This window comes from Oryzias latipes, chromosome 11, assembly GCF_053564925.1.
Source record: "Oryzias latipes strain Hd-rR chromosome 11, Olatipes_Hd-rR_3.1".
NCBI classification, from domain to species: Eukaryota; Metazoa; Chordata; class Actinopteri; order Beloniformes; family Adrianichthyidae; genus Oryzias; species Oryzias latipes.
Window position 1 is genome coordinate 25397943 of NC_136247.1, and position 15028 is coordinate 25412970.

General features: G+C 41.7%; 1 protein-coding gene across 9 annotated transcripts; it reads left to right on the top strand.

Moving 5' to 3' along the window:
• The first annotated feature begins 540 nt into the window (after positions 1–540).
• Positions 541–14822, top strand: rfx5 (regulatory factor X, 5). 9 transcript variants are annotated; one of them, XM_078955084.1, is made up of 12 exons: positions 698–2209; positions 2290–2464; positions 2572–2726; positions 2914–2947; positions 3063–3145; positions 3869–3991; positions 4213–4329; positions 4929–5007; positions 5882–6080; positions 6685–6767; positions 6842–6967; positions 7052–14822. In XM_078955084.1, the coding sequence occupies exons 3-12, from the start codon at positions 2605–2607 to the stop codon at positions 8069–8071; spliced, it is 1986 nt and encodes a 661-aa protein (XP_078811210.1). In that variant the 5' UTR covers positions 698–2209; positions 2290–2464; positions 2572–2604; the 3' UTR covers positions 8072–14822. The 9 variants fall into 9 exon arrangements, with proteins under 9 accessions (XP_020562602.1, XP_011478997.1, XP_020562603.1 ...); XM_078955083.1 differs by having other exon boundaries at positions 699–2209; positions 2556–2726; XM_078955087.1 differs by having other exon boundaries at positions 699–2209; positions 3872–3991.
• Positions 14823–15028: the final 206 nt, after the last annotated feature.

Below are 15028 nucleotides of genomic sequence, written 5' to 3' on the forward strand. Positions count from 1 at the left end.
TTAGGATTCAATAATATGTGAACTTGACTCTATCCATTATTTAAAAGTATTTTTGGAATACATGGAGTATACTTAGAACCTGTTTTTTCATCAGCTTTTTACCATTTATGAATGATAATTTAAATATGTCATTTTCATTTTAACGCATAATATTAAAATAATATAATAATATTTTAATGGATATGTGTTATAAGATTAAGACACAAAGGCTGTGTTTGAAGGTGTCTTGCCTCTTCATGAGCATAAATTATTAATTAATGCTTAAAGTAAAAAAATTCATTGTTTTGATAAGTATTCAAATGTTTATTTTATTACAAAGATCTTTGGGCCCAAAATTGACTCCTGGAGCACCTCATATTTAACACTAATCTGAACTGTAACTAAAATTGGCGTCTGTTGCTAGGCAGATTTTTTGTAGAACAAATCTATTTTGTAACTGGGCAGACCAGGAAACTTTATCCAGTTAGAATAATCCTCCTAAAAAAATTAATTCTGCTCTACCAATAGAAAATAAGACGCGATTGGTTTCCAGGTAGATTTTTGCTCATTGACCAATCGGAAGAGACGCTGGCTTTGTAGTCAGGCAGACATAGCAAAGTTGTCCAATCACAAAAAAATCTGAAAAGGGGATTTTTGCTGTTTCTTGGTTCAGGTACTTTCTTTTTCTTTTTTAAAATAAATAGTGTGATGAGATGCACCCCGAACAGTAAATGTTTAAATAGCAATCAATTTTCTTTTCCTTAGAATAACTGTAGGATTAATAATAACACGCTAAATCTTATATGAGCGGTCTTTTATTGGGCGTTAGCTAATGCTACCTGATAGCTAACAGACATGCTAGTTAGCTAGGCACCTTTAAGCTAGTCGATGACATGTCAGCGCCGGGCGGTTACATTTATCGTATCAATGTGGAACATTCTTGATTCAACCTCCTACGTGTCACGATCATTCCCACTGAACATTTGATGTCGATACATCATGTCGCTTCCGAATATACGCTGTCTATGTCGTCCGGCTAGCTAGCTGGCTAGCCCCGCAATGACATTTTGAGCTGTCTTTAGTGCGCCTCTGTGTTGTGTAGTAAACGGCAGGCACATGACCACCAGTGCTACGCCCGCTCATGACATGAGAGCACTGCCGGCATCCCGGCTCCAGCTTGCTCGAGCGGGTGTGGCTAGATGTTTTTAGCTCTCAAAGTAGCAAATCTAACGGCGGTGTTGTCAAAATTTGACGTGCAGCAGCTTGCTTTTGTGATTACCGACCGTCACTACACTAGGGCCCTTTATGGTGCACTGACGGTTGGACTACAACCGTGAATACAATTTGGGCTTGGAATGATGCAGCTCATGTTAGCCTGCAGACATGCACTCATTAGTTTACACCAGCCTCTGGCTCTTCCAGTATTTGGCGAGATAATTTTACAAGAGTGCAGCCTCCGTTAAGTGTTATTCCAGATGGCATGTCTCACATATTTATTTTGATTATAATTATTTCTTAAAATAGGGTCTTTTTATACATATTTTTTTCATGTTACAGTGCTTTGTGCCTTTTTGTCTGAGAACTCAGCCAAGACAAAAACAAAACAGTCTGGAAAGGTTTCTATGTATAGCAATTCATCCAAAGAAATTACAAAGGATTTACAGAGAAAAACAAATTACAGTTACTACAGTAATATTTCAATTGAAATAGTAAAAGCAAAAGATATAAATAAAACTCAGTCAAAAAACAAAACAAAAGTGCAGATATTCTTTTTATTTTTAGTTGTCGTAAACTGAGCTATAAAGGAATAGTTTTCCGCCTGGACTTGAATATTGTTATAGTGAAAGCTTTTCCAACACAGGGTCCAACCTTCAACGCTAAAAGAGCCATTTGGGTTGTTTTCTTACTGACTGGAACTCAACAGGAGCCACAAAGTCTTACAACTATTTAAAAAATCCAGTGAGCAGACAGTTGCAGTCATTTTAGTGGTTCTAGTGGTTGTGGTACATTATAACTGCATGTTAAGTGGCTAAGAGGAAGCATTACAGATTGAGGAAAACAATCTGTGCTATTTTGGCGCTATTGCAGGTCAACGTAGACTTTCAAATCGCTCCACGGATCCTCTTAGATTGAGGGTCTGGCTAGACCTCATCATTCTTTTTTCTCTTTTTTTTCCCGAAGAGATGTGTTTGGGGGCCATTTTTCATCCTGAATGCTCTCACTTAAATAGGTTGTTGCCCAAATCTCATCATACATGACCCCAGTCATCCTTTCCTTGATATAGATCAGTCATTTTGTTTCTCTTTGTAGAAAAGCAACCCCAGAGCATGATGTTCCCTCCACCATGCCTTACAGTGGGATGAAACTCAGCCTTTTATAGCAAAACAGAAGATCTCTTAACTGTGACTTGAGAGCTGTAGAAGATTTCTACATTGCAAAAATATTCTTCTTCTACTGTTAACATCTGATTGAGTTCTTAGATTATGTATGTTTTTACTGATTCATTTTTGGAAAACCCAAAGCAAAGAAAAAAGTGTTCTACCTCATCGAATAAATGTTTTTTGTTTTCTTTTCAGTACTTTACTTTTACAGATGTTGGTTATGAGGCCTGGTTAGTTGGTCCCAATGTCAGAGGACCAGAGCCATCAGCAGACCGAGGTCTCCCTACGGGGGGAGGCTGGTCTGGAAGCAGGCGAGGGGGAGACCGAGCCCAGCATGCTGCTGCAGAAACTCAAGAGCAACATTTCGTATGTCTTTCTCAAATTCAAAGCATTTCGTATACATTTTGAATTGTCTTGTAGTGTTCTAATATGATTTCTGTTTGTTTAAAAAAAGGATTAAACTAGTTTTAGAAACGGTTCTTTTAATTTGTTTTTCATTGCATGAATTTTCCATGAATGATCTCTGTGGTTCTGACACTTTTTTGTCTTTCAGGAAGGATGTTCAGACCAAAGTGGATCAGATCCTGGTAAGAACCTTAGCCTTAAATCTTTAGCCCAAATGCTGCAGGTGAAGCGTATTTATTCATGAATGCACTTCTGGGATGTCTTGGTGGTAAAATACGGTCCGATCTGGTTCCACAGCAAGATGTTCAGCGTTTCTCTGATGGGGACAAGCTGTACCTGTACCTCCAGCTGCCCTCTGGACCCAATTCTGGAGACAAGAGGTTTGAGAAGTTTTTTTTATTTTTATTTACAGAATAATTGTTCAAATCCTGTTTGTTTTTTGTGGACATTTGCTGTGACATCGTACAGAATACGTTCAAGTAGCAGGATGCTTTAAAAGAGGTGGTGCCAGTTTGTTCTGCTTTGCTTAAATGGATGAATGTGGCGCCACATGGTCAGCATATATATTTACATAACCTTCTGTCTGCTTATGTAGGACTTTCTAATTTTAAGAATACCTTTATTTATTCTGTTTTGGGGGGATTTCTTTGCTAAAACAGCTACAGAAATGTACATTTAAAGTACCTGAGAAATACAAATGGAACAAAGATGAAAAATACATACTTAAATATTGAGGAAAGTTTAAATAATAAATACATCATGACGATTCTTGGCTTAGAAATTGCGGTGATTGTGTTTCGGGGATAGATTGGTCCTGTTAGCCTGACAATAGCGTTAAGAATAGACCCAACAAGGATGGGTAAGTCCATCTCTGAAGCTGCTCTCCAGGGCGGCAGGTGATCTGTGGAGGATATATTTCAGTTAACTCTTCCTTATTTTTTGATGACTTTATCCGTGTTTTTCCTCGCCCTCGATGTGAGAACGCCATTCCCAGCAGGCCGTACCATCACAGAGATGGAGGGGTGGGGAAAAAAAAAATCAGCATCAGTTAGCAGGAATGTCTTGCTTTATTTGCTGTCAAATGTGTTTATGTTTGCACACAGCAGCAGTGACTCCAGTTCCTTTAACACAGCCGACCAGCTTCACACCTGCAACTGGATCCGCAGTCACCTGGAGGAGCATTCTGACACCTGTCTGCCCAAACAGGACGTCTACGAGGCGTACAAGTGAGCAAACGTCAAAATTCCTTTATTAGGCATGCACGCTGCACGTTTTTATTTAGCATTAAAGCAGTTGTGCTGTTTTCTTTTTACTGCATATATTTGTTGAGGGAGAATCTTTGTTTGTGGGCTGACAAATGTTCTTCCAATTTGAAACTCAACAGTCATACCTGCTTCTTGTTTACTCCTTTTATTTTTGGTAACTTCACTTTCTCTTTGCCCTGAAGGAGATATTGCAAAAACTTGCGCCACCGACCTTTGAGTGCGGCCATCTTTGGAAAAATCATCAGGGACATTTTCCCCAACATCAAGGCCAGACGGCTGGGAGGCAGAGGGCAGTCCAAATATCCTTTAACTCACCAAACCCTGGAGATGCTTTAGTCTCTGGGAGTTTTTTACTTTACCTGAACATTTTTGTTTGTGTTTTCTGACAGAAAAATACAGTTATAAAGAAATAAAATAAAGACACAGAATTAATTCTAGACACAATTACTTTTATTGCCCTTTTTTTTCGCTTAAATGCGAGAGCATCGTGTTTATTATGGTTCTGAATTGACCCTTAATACCTATCATATCTGTTTTACTAGAATGATATGAACACTCTAAATGCAGAGCCAGTTTCAAATACAGCTCTATCACACGGCCAATTGAAGAAAACACTGAAATTAGGACTGATTTGTTGACTCATTTAATGCATTTATAGCGTAGAACTGATTGTAAACGGTCAGTCAATGCTTTTTTACTGATTTTATGTCAACATTTTGTATCATAACTGCATATTTTGTATCATGTCGTTGCTGTTTGAACATATTTTTAATGCACATCACACTGACATAAAAAATAAACAAACTTTAAACTGGCTTTATGCAATCACTGGAATGTGGCGTCTGTTAGCAGAAGGTGAAGGTTGCTGGTTGAATTCCCTAACCCTCTTAGCCAATACGTACTGTTACAGCGGCATCAGGAGGAAGACGGTTCTCAACATGCCTCTGCTGCCCAACCTGGACCTGAAGAATGATCCGGTACTCAACACTAACAACACTCAGTAGAGAAACGTTGAAATCTGATGAACTTAAATCCTCCTGCTGGTATTTGTTGTTGTTGTTTTAGGTTAGTACAATGGTTTAAAAAGGAGCAGTTGCTTCTTTCTCTGTAGAGATTAAAAACTCAGACACACGAACAACTCTTTGACTTCCAGGTCATTAAAAAAACAAATTCAGACAATTTACCATGGCAAAACACTAGGTGGCGCTTTACACAAATTCAATTAGGAAAACTGTCCCAGACTGTCCAATAGTTAAGGGGGAGTCTGCTTCTTCCGTTTTACTTCGTAGGCTGGGTTAAAAATTCCTTTCCAATTGTGCTGTGGGTGTTTTTGTATGAAGCTGCTCATTGTGTTATATTTAAAGTCAAGATTTTGCATAAAGCGGTCAGTGGACTTTTGATGAACGTGTTAGCATTAATTCCTTGCCTGTGTGACATGTTTACTGGTGTGTTCTTGCAACTTTCTGCCTTCTTCTTTTGTCGTGAGTATGGATCATTTGTCATAATTGTCACAATTACTGCACAAAAGAGGCTTTAAATTGCCTATTTTACATGAGCACACAGGCTATGTGTTTGTGATCAGTGTTCAGCTTGTCTGAACTCTTACGGTTTTATTTTATTGATTTGGGACAGACACCGCAAACATGTTGAGCTGATCAATCCGTTTTTCCTGATTGCTCTGTTAAAGTGGGGAAACAAAGAAAAGTTCATGGCTTTATATTATTACTTCCGTGAAAAAAATAATCTGTTGTTCCCAGAGTATTTTAAGAAAGCAGTGTTTGCACAGTGGGTCCGAAACTCGGCTGTGCAGTTTGTTTCATGACACGATTTGTCGTCTTGATCTCCCTCCAGTCAGAGCTGACTGAGCTGGTCCAGACCTACAAACAGGAAGTGACTGAGGCGGCGTGCGAGCTGATCTGCGATTGGGCACAGAAGATCCTAAAGCGGTCATTCGACACCGTGGTGGAAATCGCTCGGTACCTGATCCAGGAGCACATCGTCAACCCTCGCTGCAGCCAGGCGGAGCTGGTGACGTCTGCAGCCCTCGCAGGTGTGTCGCGCTGCAACGGACGTTACAGTAGAGTTTGTGGACAAATAATCTGTTCTGCCTCATGGTGAAATAAAACCTTGTGAAAGTTATGGACGGGTTACAGTACCACTCTGATCATCTGTTGATTTATTCTACAAGTGTTCCCAGTGGTCTTTTCATTATGATTTTTAACCAAAATCAAAAACCTGAGTTGTTTTCTAGGACATAGTTTCTGCAGAGAGGCAGGAGTTCATTAGAAAATCACTGCGATGCAACCCCACCCCCCCTTCCCCTCCCCGTTGCCGAGAGCTCTTTTTTTTTTTTTTTTTTGCGCTCTTACCTGATAGCTGACAGCCCCAGCCTAACATCACCGCTCCTAATTCACAACAGTTTGAATAAAGAAATACCCAAAAATGCAATTATCAGCTAAATTTTCTTGACGTATGTCCTCCGTCAAGAGAAAAATGCCTCAATAACATGTTTCAAACACCAAAAAAACCCTGATTCTAAGGACTTTAAGGTTTATATTACACTTTTAGTATAAAGTTACCAACTAAAGTACAGGAGACGATGTCTCTTCCATCTGTGAAAGAGAAAACTCAGAGCTGTGCTGGTTTGTCTGCAGGGGGGCCAGCCAAAACCCACAAAGTCATTAAGAAAACACCAGTGACCTCTAAAGCGGATGCAGATGGAGCCGCAGACCAGAAGGTTTGTTAGAATCTCTGGTCTCATATTCTGTCTGTCCTGATCTCATTTTGTCCTGTCTGTCCGCCCGTCTACAGAAGGAACAGGGAGACTCCTCATTGAAGCCACCGACGGGAGAAAAGGCTTCTCCACCAACCAAAACGTCCTCCGTCGATGCTCCCCTTCCTCCTTCATCGGCGCCTGCTTCAGCCAAGCGTCCAGCAGTACGTCCGCTCGCTTCAACAGTGATTTAAGTTGAAGTCACAAGGTCAGATGATGATCTGCGTCCTGCTCTGTCTGTGCCGCAGGTGAAGGCGTTCATAAAGCAGTTACCCAAGCTCCTCCCCCGCAGCCCCATGCCCGACAACACCCTCTCTGTCCGCTCCCCTCTGCCCTCGCTGGCCGTCAAAGACGTGTCCTGTGTCGGGGGGGCTTCTGGACACGGAGGCCCGACTACCGCCGCTGCCAATAGCGGTTCCGTGAAGGTCATTGCCATGGCGACGCTGCCCCAGCCTTTGATGATCCTCCCACAGAGCTGTCTGTCCTACGACAGGGAGAAGGTTGCTGCGGCTCCTCCTCCTCCTCCTCCCTCCGCGGCCCCCACCTCTGTGGTCCAAAAAGCTCGAGGGAGCACCCCCAAACGGCCCCCGGAAGGCGGGATGGCGGTCGGCGGTGTCAGCCCAGTGGACAGCGCTCCTCCAGTGAAACGGAAACGTGGAAGACCCAGAAAACCTCCGCCAGAAGACGCCCTTCCCTCCCCTCCGGTCGCCCTTGCCTCCCCCCAGCTCTCACCTCAAGCTCCGCCCTTCCCGAGTCCAATTATCACTTCTGTGACAGGTGGCGTCATTCAGAAGGCTTCTTCCTCCTCGTCCTCTTCCTCACAACCGGTGCTTGAGCTGGTTCTGAGTCAGCTGCCAGCCGTGTCGGACCCGGGCGCCCAGCTGGTGGAGCACCGCGGGGTGGTGGTGCAGTGCCAGCCAAGTGGGCCCGCCGATGCGGACCACCACAGCCGGCCGCTGCTGCTGTTCCAGAGTCCAGGGAACCCCAGCTGGGAGCTGGCCCCGTCCGGTCGGGCCCCGATGGTGGAAGTCATCCAGAAAGCTCCGAGGCCGAGCAACAACACCGCCCCTCCATCAGCAGCAGCAGACCCTCCCATTCCCCCGCCCACAGTGTACCAGGAACGAGGCGAGGTGGAGATTACTTTGACCCCAGTGCAACTGCACGCCAGCCTGCCGCCTTCCTCCTTCCCCTCCTCCTCTACTGCCTCCACCCCCTCTGCACAGTCGAACGAGGAGAGAGCAGAAATCAGCAAAGGAGATCGACTCTAGCTTTGTCTGTTTTAACTAGCCCTTCATCTTCTTCATTCAGCTCCTGCCTTCCTTGCTCTAAGGTCATGCCTCATTTACATCTGGCCCTCTACTGGTGGAAAAACAACATTTACAAATCTTTTTCTACAGGTGGGAACACATTTGTAAATGAAACGCTCCACAAACCTGCGGTTATTTCATCTCATCTTCTTTTTGTATCTAATGGTTGAAACAACAGCAGGTTTCCCTGCTTCCTTCCTTCCATTCCTACTGTTTTCACCCTTCATTGAAAAAAAAATCCCAGGTCCAAATATTTTCAAAAAAAAAAAAGAATAAAGAAGAGTCGTGCAAAGAAAACAGGAAGCTGAAAATGGAGGAACAAGGAAAGTGGACTCGACAGATACACTCTGTAATTTATGGGTCGGAGCTTTAGAAAAGTTCTCTTCTGAAGAGACAACTTCCTCAAAGTCCAGCTTGTCCTCCTTTTGTCCCGAGGCCGAGATGAGACAGAAGGATTAAAGAGGAAAGAGACGTGAAACCTCGACCTGGTGAGTGTGAGAAGAAGCTCTTTAAAAAGACCCCAATATTCAAACTGTTTGTTTATTTAACACGTTGGGTTAGAAGTTCCAGTTGAACAAAGGAAAAAAGTTACCCCAAAAGTTGATTTTTTATTATTATTAATATTATTATTATTATTATTATTATTATTATGTGAAGGGCTTTGTTTTTTATCTGACAGAAATGTTAGAATAAATGTTAAGAGTTGATGGTTATTTTAAATCAAATGTGATGGTGCTTCCCAGTTTCTGCTGTTTAATTAGCAGTGCTCCACCGTAAGCCGTAATCCAAATTTTAACCCTTCCTCTGCGGCCAAGGAAAAAGCTCAACATGTATTTCAAAGAAATTTTATCTGTAAAGCCCAAATTCACAACAACAGTCGTCTCAGTGGGCTTCGTACCGGTAATTTTAAGTAAACATACAATCAAAACTATCGTAAATGCATAGAATTTAGTAGGAAAATACTAAACTTTAACTGAACTGGACTTCCCTGCCCTTAGACCCTCCTTCGCGGTAACGAAAAACTCCTAAAAAACAAAAACAAAAAAAAAACAAGAGAAGAATAAACGTATCAAACTCTACAACTACATATTTAAAGTCCAGCAAATGAGCTTCATCCAGATGGAGTTGGGGGACGGCTGGGGGCGCGAGACGAGCCGGAGACAGGATCCACAGCCAGGTGTAGGAGCAGGAGCAGAGACGAGGTACACGGTCAGGTACAGGAGCACAGATTGGAAAATTATGTGCGATTAGTCACTTTCTTTCTGGCATTTCATTTTATTTGCTGTGCAAGTTAATTCAATAATTTTCACCTTTTCTGTGACTGTCAGGCGGTGTCATTTGTGCCCCCCAATGTGTCAAAAGACGCGGCTTGTAGAAAGGGGGGGTTCAATATGGAGTTAATTCAGTCTCAATCATCAGAAATGCACAAAACCTGTTTCACAAATACACACGCTCTGATTGAAAACTGTAATTTTACGCAAACATGCAATATAACTTTGGAAATGCACACGTTGTGTTTCACAAATGCACACCGTGTTTCAAAAACACATAGGTTGGGTCACACATTAACACCAAATGTTTCACACATGCAAAATAAGTGTTTCTGAAAAATGTGCATGCAGTGCTTTACAAAAACACAATACATTTATCAGAAATTCACAATAAATTCTTCAGAAATGCACAATAGATTCTTCACAAACATCATTTTTAGGTACACTTGTAATATGAACTCACACATCGTGCAAATTTTAGAATTTTTAGAAAGTTTGCATTCACAAACCCGCTCTCATTTGTGAATCTCACCACATTTGTGAGAGATTTTTCTACGGTGAATATTGAGACTCTCTTCACGCTGCAGGTCAACTAATGTCACCATTGGCTAATGAATCTGTCAATCAAACTTATCAGCAAAGCAGACGTACTCGCTTTTAGCCAATCTATAGCACCTAAATGCATTTATAAGCATGACTGAAAAATGTATTGTGAATTTCTGAAAAATTATTGAGACTGAATTGACTCCATAGGTTCAAGGGCGGAGCTACTCAGCTCAGCACCGCTGGCCACGCCTACGTAGATGACATTTTGTTAACAGAGGCTTCAGATAAACGTGAAATATGGAATTTAGGTTGTGGGATTTTGGTTAAAAACTTCACAATCATAGTTAAAATACCACTGGGATCGTTTTTATTAAAAGAAATGTGATAGGAGGACTTTAACGAAGTTCAGGGAAAGTGATCTTTGAGGTTTGTTTGTGTAAAAAAGGAAACCACACGAGTAATCCAAGCCTTAGTTTGGACTGATTTCATAAAAATACGGTGTAAACTGCATCTTCAAGGATCCCAGTTCAATAACAACTTCAATAACAACTTCATTCATACTCATCAGAGCAGAAAAATGAACCACATCATCCAACGTCAGGTGAAAACTGTAGTTTGTCTTTATTTAATGAATAAAGAAAAAAGAAAAAACGTTTTCTTTCAGGCTCTAAGAGCAAAGCACAATTATTCCACACAAGCACTAAAACATTAAGATGCAGTAAATATATATATACATATATTAAAGGAGGATTTATGCGTAGAATTAGCTTCTGTAGCACTTAAGTATTAGACGACACACTTTTTCTACCTGCTGCTGTTTGTTGCCACTTTGCACTTCCTTTTACCACCTCTGTGAGCTGAAGCTCAGTCTGAACCAGAAATGTGACATTATTCTGTTTTTCTGTTAACAAATATTCAAAGAACCGTGCCTCTCATCTCCACTTCCCCTCTTCTGTATCGTCATTCACTCATTCCTTTCTTCTGAAATTGTTCCATTCGTTTTCAAGACAGCAGCTCCGATGTCAAATAAGCCTGGATCGTATCTGAACAACTTTAATTGTTCAACTGTCCGACTTTCTCCAATCTACTGTTCATCTCAAAGTCTCCAACTGACTTCCCACAACTCACTCTATGATCCATTCTGGTCCATTTTCCGTCGCTGTCAAAGCACTGAAGCGTCCTGATCCTTAACGATCTCTCCTTGTTTGTGTCCTTGGTTCCCCTCCATCCTCATCTCCCACGCAGTCCTCCCACACAGACTCTCCTCCATTGGGATCACCAGCATCCCCTTAGATTGATTCCACTCATATCTCTCAGGCTGCACTCAGTTCATTCAACTTTCTGATCCCACTCTTCCCAGGTTACTTCCGGTGTGCCCCTGGGCCCTATCCCGGGGTCCCTTTGGTTTATCACCTATCTACTCCCACTTCAAAAACATCTTCCACAATTTAACATCTACACTCATTTTTATCCTGATGATGTTCATTTCTATCCATCAGATGAACCTGTTAGCTTTATATAAGAACGGTGGGAACAGTGAGTGTGATGTCCCCCATTGAAAATGGTTTATTTCTGGCTACGACCAAATGGTGTCGATTCTTTTTCTTCTTCTTTTCACAAATGGATGTGGAGCCAGACGTCATCAGTAAGCAGTGATTGGTCTGAGTCACCGTTTCTATGCCATTCACTCTCGCCAATCACGAGTTTTGACTTAAAAGCCGGCTCTAGAGAATCTGTCAGTCAAGCATTTCAAAGATCTTAACGGGAGAATACATACTTTTATTGAGGCATCTGATTAGTCAGTTTATAACTTAAACTACAGAAAAAAGGGGGGAAAAACAGAGGATTGTGAAGGTATCACAGCAACAATGTTTATTCTGACAAATGGATTAACTTTTTATTTTTCTATTGAAGGGGTTTTGGCTTCTTGGAGCCAGCAAGGTACTTCCTGTTCACATAGGGTTCCCCACTCCCCCGCCAGAATAGTCTACAAACTCCTGCTGTTCATCCTCTGTACTTTTCCTTCTTCGCATCCTCATCATCCATCCGATTGTTTCTCCTACCTCCCTCAGAAGCATTGGGGGGGGGTCCTTGTCTTTCATTGTTTGATCTTGTTTTTGTCTGTCTGGTTCCCTGGAGTGACTTGAAGTGTTTAAAGATTAATGTTATGGTTTAAAAGTGGCAAATATCTGACATTCGAAACCACCGATTTTCCCCTGGACTTTTTACGTTTCCACGTCCGTTTCGGTCACATTGCTGCGCTGCTCCTCACCTCTGCCAAACAGCCTCCCGCTCCACGAGGAGGCGCCTCACTTCATTGTTGGTGCTACACACGGATGTCGGTCCTTGCTGTTCCCCATCTGTGCTCACGGACTTGTATAAAACAAACCTGAGTGTGAGTCCTGGCATCTTCTCTCAGCAAGAGCTTTAGGTCCGTTAAAGGAGTTCTGCAGTGACCTGGAAACGTCAACTCCTCCAACTGCAACGCTTTTCTGACAGGAGATGAGACAAACGTTGCATTACTGGAGGTTAAGACGGAGTCTTGTGTGTGTTGTTGAGTTCATTGTGCGTATAACAAAACAAAACAAAAAGAATGACGAGCATAAACGAGTATCCTTCTTCTTTCTACCTGCACTCAGCTGGAAGATGACCCACACTGTCTTTGTTTTATTTTTACGAAAACTTTGTGCACAAGAGCAATTTTTGTTGAAACTAACATGTTGTGGATGGATGACATAGCAGTTTAAGAAAGTTAAACAAATATACACTCATGTATTTATCAGAGGTTTATTAACAAAACGGCTCTTAGGGAGGAAACTGGTGGAGGCTTTTAAAGCAACATTTCACATGTTGGGCTGAAGTTTGCAGCAACCATCTTTCAGAAAGACCTCAGTGGGCGTCAATCAAACTGATAAACAGTCAAATTGGAAAGCAGCAAACCTACTTGCTTGTAGGTTATCGCTGATTTGATGGATAATCTGCGTGACTTGGTTCTGGAACAGAGTTTGACTCTTCTCTGAGGTCAGAATTCCTCCAAAACTGCCCGACAACAGTGTCCGCCACCTTTAAAGACCCACTCTGATCCTCTTCTTATCTACTTCCAAAGCGTTCCCAGTGGTCTCTTAATTATGATGAAGCTGTTTTTAGCCAAAATCAAAAAGCCTGTGTCGTTTTCTTCTGCAGAGATGCAGTTCATTAGAAATTCACCACAGAGTTTTCGCAGAGCAACCCCGCCCCCCTTCCCGTTCCTGTTGATGAGGTAGCTTGTGGCCCGGCTAACATAATTTTTTTACAGAGATACGATCTTTTTCAAACTGCACTTTTTCATCTCCTCCTGATTGACAACGTCAATAGAGAAATACCCAGAAATGCTATTTTGAGCTTATTTTCCTTAATTATGTACTTCATCATCAGAAAAATGCAACAAGAACATGAATGAAACTGAATTTTCATTGAAGTGGGTCTTTAAAAGTGATACACTTCTGAACTGTATTTGTAATTCATTGAAGGGGCACTTGGAGGGGTGACTTCTCAGATGATGCAGATCTCAAAGATGTGAAATGTTGTCTTTTTTTTCACATCCGGTGTGGAAACTTTGGCTGATGAAGCAGCTTTTCCCTCTGCTGGACTGAACTGGTCAAACCAGAAAACCGCTGGGACAGACGGCAGGTTGTTCCGATTCAGTTGTTGAGCTACAATCCAAATGGAAACTTTCGTGTAGCTGTGAGAGGATTGTCTGAACAGAACCTCGATGGAAGTTTGGTTCTACCGCTGTGAAACTGTTAGAAACGGACCGGTTTGTTGGTACTTTGGGTCAGTCCGAAGGGAAGCGGGGTTTGATGAAAGAGTCGTCTGAGGGAAATCTTTTCACTGTGGAGCCAAGTTGCTCAAACAAACCAGAAAACGGGTCATATAATCAAAGATTAACGGATCGGGGAGTCGGGTAACGGCGTGCTCGCGTTGAAGGATCAGCCTCACCCGAACATTTGTCTCCGACGTCACTGTTTATCCATGATTCTGTAGGTTTGGGCTCCAGAAAACCTTTTGTTTTCAAATCAAATGTATTTATTGAGCACTTATGAAAAAAAAAAAACACTTTAAAAGTATTTACAGAATAACTGGAAGTTAGTTTTTATCCTGGAAAGGTGACCCAAGACTGAAGATGAGTGATGAAGGTGGCGGGATGACGAGGCGTTTGTTTGAAGGAGCTGATCCGCTCAACCCTGCACTCGGTGTGCTGACGGCGACCTCTCAGTCTGATGTTTGTGTGCTGCCAAAGCCTCACTACAGGTTGATCGTTAACTCAAATATCTATAGGAAGTTTTAAGAAAGGATTGTCGTTAAATCAGTACGACCTTAGTGAGGTTTTGACATTTTCTTGCCTTTATCTTCTGTTGTTCCTTGCAAACAGGAAGACTCTCCAGTTTTTTGTTTTTTTTGGTTCCACCTCCTGCTTCTCCGTGTCCTATGTGTGTACAGCTCCATGTTTTCTCTCCTGACTGTCTCTATAAAAACCTCTGAAACGGTTGTTACCGGCTTTTCCGCCCTGTGCATGGTTTTCCTGTGTTTGTCAGGTTTTTTAAACTCTTATTTTGAAATGTTTGTTTTTTGTATAGACTGTAATGTGATCTGTTTGCTTTGAGATCCTTCTTTTAGCACTTTAATTCAAAGATTTGTGATTTAAAGAGGAAGGTTGGAGGAAAAAGGGTTTTAATTGATTTCGGTTTGGAGAAAACATTAAGAAAAAAAGAAATGCACCTTTGCTTTGCTCCTCTAGTTTTTGTTTGTTTGTTTGTTTGTGAGGAGGAACAGAGTGATGGAGAACAGAAAAAATACATTAATGTGAATCTATTTTCCTACATTGATGGAATAAAAATGTGATGTTTCATTTGTTACATGATGCCTCTTTTTTTGTCTCCTTTTTCCTCTTCCTTGTTTTTGTTCTTTTTTCCTGGTTTTCTTTCTCAACCATCTCCCAATCATTTTTTAATGTTTTCTCCCGCTGTGATGTCATCATAGAGACGTTGACTGGGATGTTTTTATCTGTTAATGTGAAATCTCTCTTTGAACTACAAACATGTTTTTGGATTAAGAATTTACT

Excerpts from the sequence above, each read along its gene's own strand:
- rfx5 (XM_020706943.3), top strand. The coding sequence starts at position 2,605 with ATGTCAGAGGACCAGAGCCATCAGCAGACCGAGGTCTCCCTACGGGGG. Across the intron at positions 5,008-5,881 it reads TGGACCTGAAGAATGATCCG|TCAGAGCTGACTGAGCTGGT; the intron begins GTACTCAACACT and ends ATCTCCCTCCAG. Across the intron at positions 6,968-7,051 it reads CTTCAGCCAAGCGTCCAGCA|GTGAAGGCGTTCATAAAGCA; the intron begins GTACGTCCGCTC and ends TCTGTGCCGCAG.